A 4,524-nucleotide genomic window follows, 5' to 3' on the forward strand; every position below is an offset into this window, starting at 1 on the left:
TCCAAGAATCGAAATCGTTTTGCCTCCGTTCGATATTATTCTCTTTTTTTAAAAAGTGAGCTGAGAGAAATGAACGAATAAATAAAGAGCGATGCAAGGAAAAAACGCGGAGACGGAATGGAAACTTTATCAAGCGTGGCGTGTAAACTATACGAGTACTTGTATTTCGCAATTGTGTTTCGTCTTTCAGTGGAAGAAAGAGTAAAAAGAAACTGGGCCTCGTCGTTGTCGTTGATTATCGCATATTTCATTTTTTTTCTTTTTTTTTGTTTACTCGCGTGTATTGCTCTCTTGTGTATTTCTCCAGAATCGTTCCATCCTGGATGGAAGAGAAGGGGATTGCATTTCGAAAATTACCAAGAAGATCGATATTCGACGACATAAAAATAGCGAGGATACAAAGAGGATGTAAGAATCAAGCCGGTTGCTAAGAGGAGAAAACCCGAATCGAAACAGTGACCCAGAAATAGATCGCGAATGACCGCGCGAACGACCTTCGCGGATCTCTGTTGCACGCGCTCTCTCTCATAAGCGGGAAAGATAACACGTTCGATCGCGATCGGCCAGTTGCCTGGTTCCGAGAGAAACAAACGATCGATTATCGGGACACGCCAGGCAACCGCCGCTGCCACGGACCATTTTAAACCGATGTAATTCCTCGCGCGTGTTACGTAACCGTACACACCGATAAAACGTACGTTCCACACCGTTTTTTGTCTCTGCGTTAAATGTCGATCCGCGACGAACCGCGATATTCCCGGTTCGTTCAAGGAGAACGTTCGTTTCGAAACGGAAAGGAAAAGGATCGTGGTTTAAAATCGTTACCTACGACACGTTACGCTTCGAGAAAGAACGGCAGGGAGCGTTTCTCGATTAATAAAGATATCTTGACGACCAATCGACGATAAACATCACGCGTTCATCGCGCAATGTTTTCGTAACGTGTATTCGTATCTTTACGTCTTCCGGTTTTGGAATTTTTTCCTACTTAGAGAGAAGCCTCGTTGAAACGGAATTTAGATTTGTATCGAAGAGAATCTGCCAGCTTTTCGTGATTAGGGAACTACTTAGAGCGATTGCTTTCCGACGATATTGATGATTAATCGCAACATAGCGTTTTATCGTAATGGAAAAAAGAACGTTTCGTTTAATCGTAATACGATTTGCCAAGGTTGAGCAGTTGGTCGTTTGTTTGTCGATCGGTAAACGAAAACATGATGTGGTTATACGATTACAGTGTATCACCACCGACCACGTCGGTAGATTTATCAAAGGGAAAAATTCATGGTGAAGAAATCTTTGCATAATTTCACATTCGGTGATAGGAGATACGCATATGATACATACGTGAATACGGATACAGTTGACCTCGCACTCGACCTTTTGAAGACTGGACGCATGCGCGAAAGTGGAATAATTTTATAGTTGTTTCCAAAAATATTCGGACATTAATGCAATTTATAAGACGGATTGAAGAAAAATGCATTTTCAATTTGTAAAAATATTCGGGCATGTTAAATTTATGTTATAAAATTAGAATAACAAATTTTTTACATGAAGACGTGAGTTGAAATGTAAAAGTGGCAAAAAGCAATAATAAAAAAAAATGAAATTAAAAAAATGATAAAATCGTTTAATAAAAAGATAAAAAATAGCTTTCTTCATTAATAAAAAATAATTCTTAGTTTTAAATGTATCAAAGTTTTAAAAAGTATTAACTTTAAAAATTAAAAATTATTTAATCATAATAATCATAATTATCAATTTTATATGTTATTTATATATTATCACATTATAATCATAATTATATCAAATTCAATCATAGTTTTTTTATTTTGAATTTGTTATTTGTAATTTGTTTGTTGAAGAATTTGAATATTTTTATAACATATGAATTAATTTTTTTTTTTTTTTTGAATGTTTAAATATTCGATAGTTAAATTAACAATTTTTTATTTTCTCACAGCTATATATTATTTTTTAATATATTTATTGCAAAATTTTTTTTATATATGTTTATTCTAAATATAAAACACAAAGATTAAAGTTACATCTGTATGAATATTTTTTGGAAATAATTATATATTGTCGAGTATCGCATGCTATTCGATTGAATTTATTTGGATGAATAAAAATTGAAAAATTTTATTATATAAATCACTTAATTTATTAGTAAATAACGTTAGCACAATAATCGTGATAAATCAAAATTGACATTGACAATGAAATTAATCAAGTGCATAGCTTGGAAAAAAAAAGTTAATTGATGATTCAATTTAATGATTTTTCATGATTTTAACTTTTTGACTCCAATTTTTATTTTAAGCTTTAAAAGAGAAATTATTTATTAATTTTTAAAAAATACTAAATTAAATAAGTATAAATATTATAGATAAAAAATAATTTTAAAAATATTCTTTTTAAACTCTGTTATGGTGTATATATAATAAAAAAAAATAATAAAAATTGACGATCAAGTCGTAATAATCTTGAAAAAATTTAATAAATAATTTATACTATCATTATTAGAGATTCTAATCCAATTCAAATTAAATACTAACTAAATTTAAGATTATTTTTTCCATTATTTATACGCTATAACAAAATGATAAAAAAATATAATGTTCATGAAAAAGTATAATAACATATTGAAATTTTTATAGACTTTTATTTTTTTGCAAGGTCATCAAATACCTCTGTATGGTAACGCGGATCGCTGAAGATGGGGGGAAAATTCCATCGTTAAATTTCTCCGAAATTAATTTTTATTCTTATTGAAAAAAGTTTTAAATATTTCTTAATTATTTATTATTATTAAATTAAAAAATTTTGATAAATACTTAAAAAAAATTTTTCATATTTTTTCGAAACTTAGAAAAGATAATGAAAATATTAGATCCAAGTTGTCTACCAATCACTCCAAAAAAATATGTTTGTCCATGTATATTTTTTCAAACTTCATCAACTCATTTTTTTGATAAGATAAAGCTTCTTAAAAGAAAAAAAAAAAAAATTCAAATATTCAAAATTAGGAATATTTAAAATTTTTAAAAAACTGAAGAATTATCAAAATACGATGAAGTCTTCTCCAGGATCGGCAATCGTAGGAGGTAAAGAAAATCAGTAGGAGGTAAGAGAGACGAGGCCTATTTATACCCGATTACGCGGTTTGTCATATACAATAGATTTCTTCGTGGGCATAGCAGGTTCCACGGAGAAGAGGCGGTAAACAGCTGTTCGAATCACGAGGAAGGAATGAATCACCGAAAAATTTCCATTCCTGAGCGTAAAGAAAGGCTACCGGACCATGGAATATTCGACAGAACGTTCAAAACATTTCCGTTCGATCGTGTTTCGTAGATACGACCGATACGCGTTTCACTTCACCGATACACATTACTGCGCGAGAGCAAGCACCACGAATCGTTTCGTAATCACTTTCGATTAATGGGTGTGCTCTAATTATCGAGGCTACGTTCGGGAACAAGACGATAATCACGATGCTATTTCCTCGAAGTCGTGAGGAATCGAGATCACGCGAGTTTCCACGAACGATGTCGAACCGATAACGAGGTCAATATATTCTTGTGATTCTAGAGAGTAAAAGAAAGAGAGAAAGCTCGTGTCTCTAAGAGGAATAAAATTGAAGATTTGTATTTAGCTCCGAAAGTACGACACGCGTGTGGCACGATAGAAGATTGAACCGCAAATAGACGTAAGAAAATACACGATACCAGGCAGCGTCAGCTGGTAAGCCAAGGCAACGCAACCTACCACTGACGTAATCGCGTGCCGTGTGGTATATGCATCGAAGTTCGGTCGGTAAGCGATAAACATTAGACGAGATCAAACCGAATAGAGAAAAAGAGAGAGAGAGAAATAGAGACGAACCAAGAAACAATCGATGTGGATCAGTCCCTCGAAGGTCGAGAGTGTTGTCGAACCCAAAGCCTACGTCACGTCGCGTCGTGTCTTTCATTGCGTGTTGTTTTCGGATGTTTGGCTCTTGCTAAATCCATACTTTCTATCGGCATTTTACTAACACACGTTCACAGCTTTCAACTTAGTTTATAGCTTTTCGAATCTTTTATTATTTCAATCCGCCAAATAAATAACGAACAAACAGTGAATGTGATTTAAAGAATGTATTTGCGCAGGCGCGGTCTTACCTTTCTTCGACTTTGCTCCAATCTTCAGACGAGACGGCCACGTAACAAACGTGTTTGTTTCCTCCATAATCTGTAATAAATTGAAAATGTGCATTTAATCGAGTGTATGAGCATACTTTCGTCTAAATATATGTATACGTATGTGAAATTGCGCGACAAATTTATCGAAAACGTGAATACATTCGAACATTGAATATTACCACGGTCATCGTTGCCAACTGGTGATGATATATCTCGATCGGTATCGATCCTGGTCGATTCGCTTTCCGGCCGCGGTACCGAGATGTCGATGAATCGTCAATGAATCAGTGGCAAAAAAAAAAAAAAAAAGAAGACGAAACGGAAACGGAAGGAA

The 4,524-nt window shown here is 33.6% G+C and overlaps 1 protein-coding gene across 6 annotated transcripts in view; it reads right to left on the bottom strand.

The window, feature by feature from the left end:
• Window positions 1-4,524, bottom strand: part of LOC102672417 (protein bicaudal C homolog 1-B) — a 38,998-nt gene that overhangs the window by 18,790 nt on the left and 15,684 nt on the right. For 4 of the 6 annotated variants that reach the window (XM_031513480.1, XM_031513479.1, XM_006621958.2 and 1 more), the window contains exon 4: window positions 4,170-4,239. In XM_031513480.1, the coding sequence (XP_031369340.1) occupies window positions 4,170-4,239 (70 nt within the window). Of the gene's footprint in view, window positions 1-4,169; window positions 4,240-4,369; window positions 4,519-4,524 lie in introns of those variants that run through there. The other 2 variants (XM_006621960.2, XM_006621959.2) reach the window with 2 other exon arrangements.

Source organism: Apis dorsata, unplaced genomic scaffold, assembly GCF_000469605.1.
Source record: "Apis dorsata unplaced genomic scaffold, Apis dorsata 1.3 scaffold_651, whole genome shotgun sequence".
Classification (NCBI taxonomy): domain Eukaryota; kingdom Metazoa; phylum Arthropoda; class Insecta; order Hymenoptera; family Apidae; genus Apis; species Apis dorsata.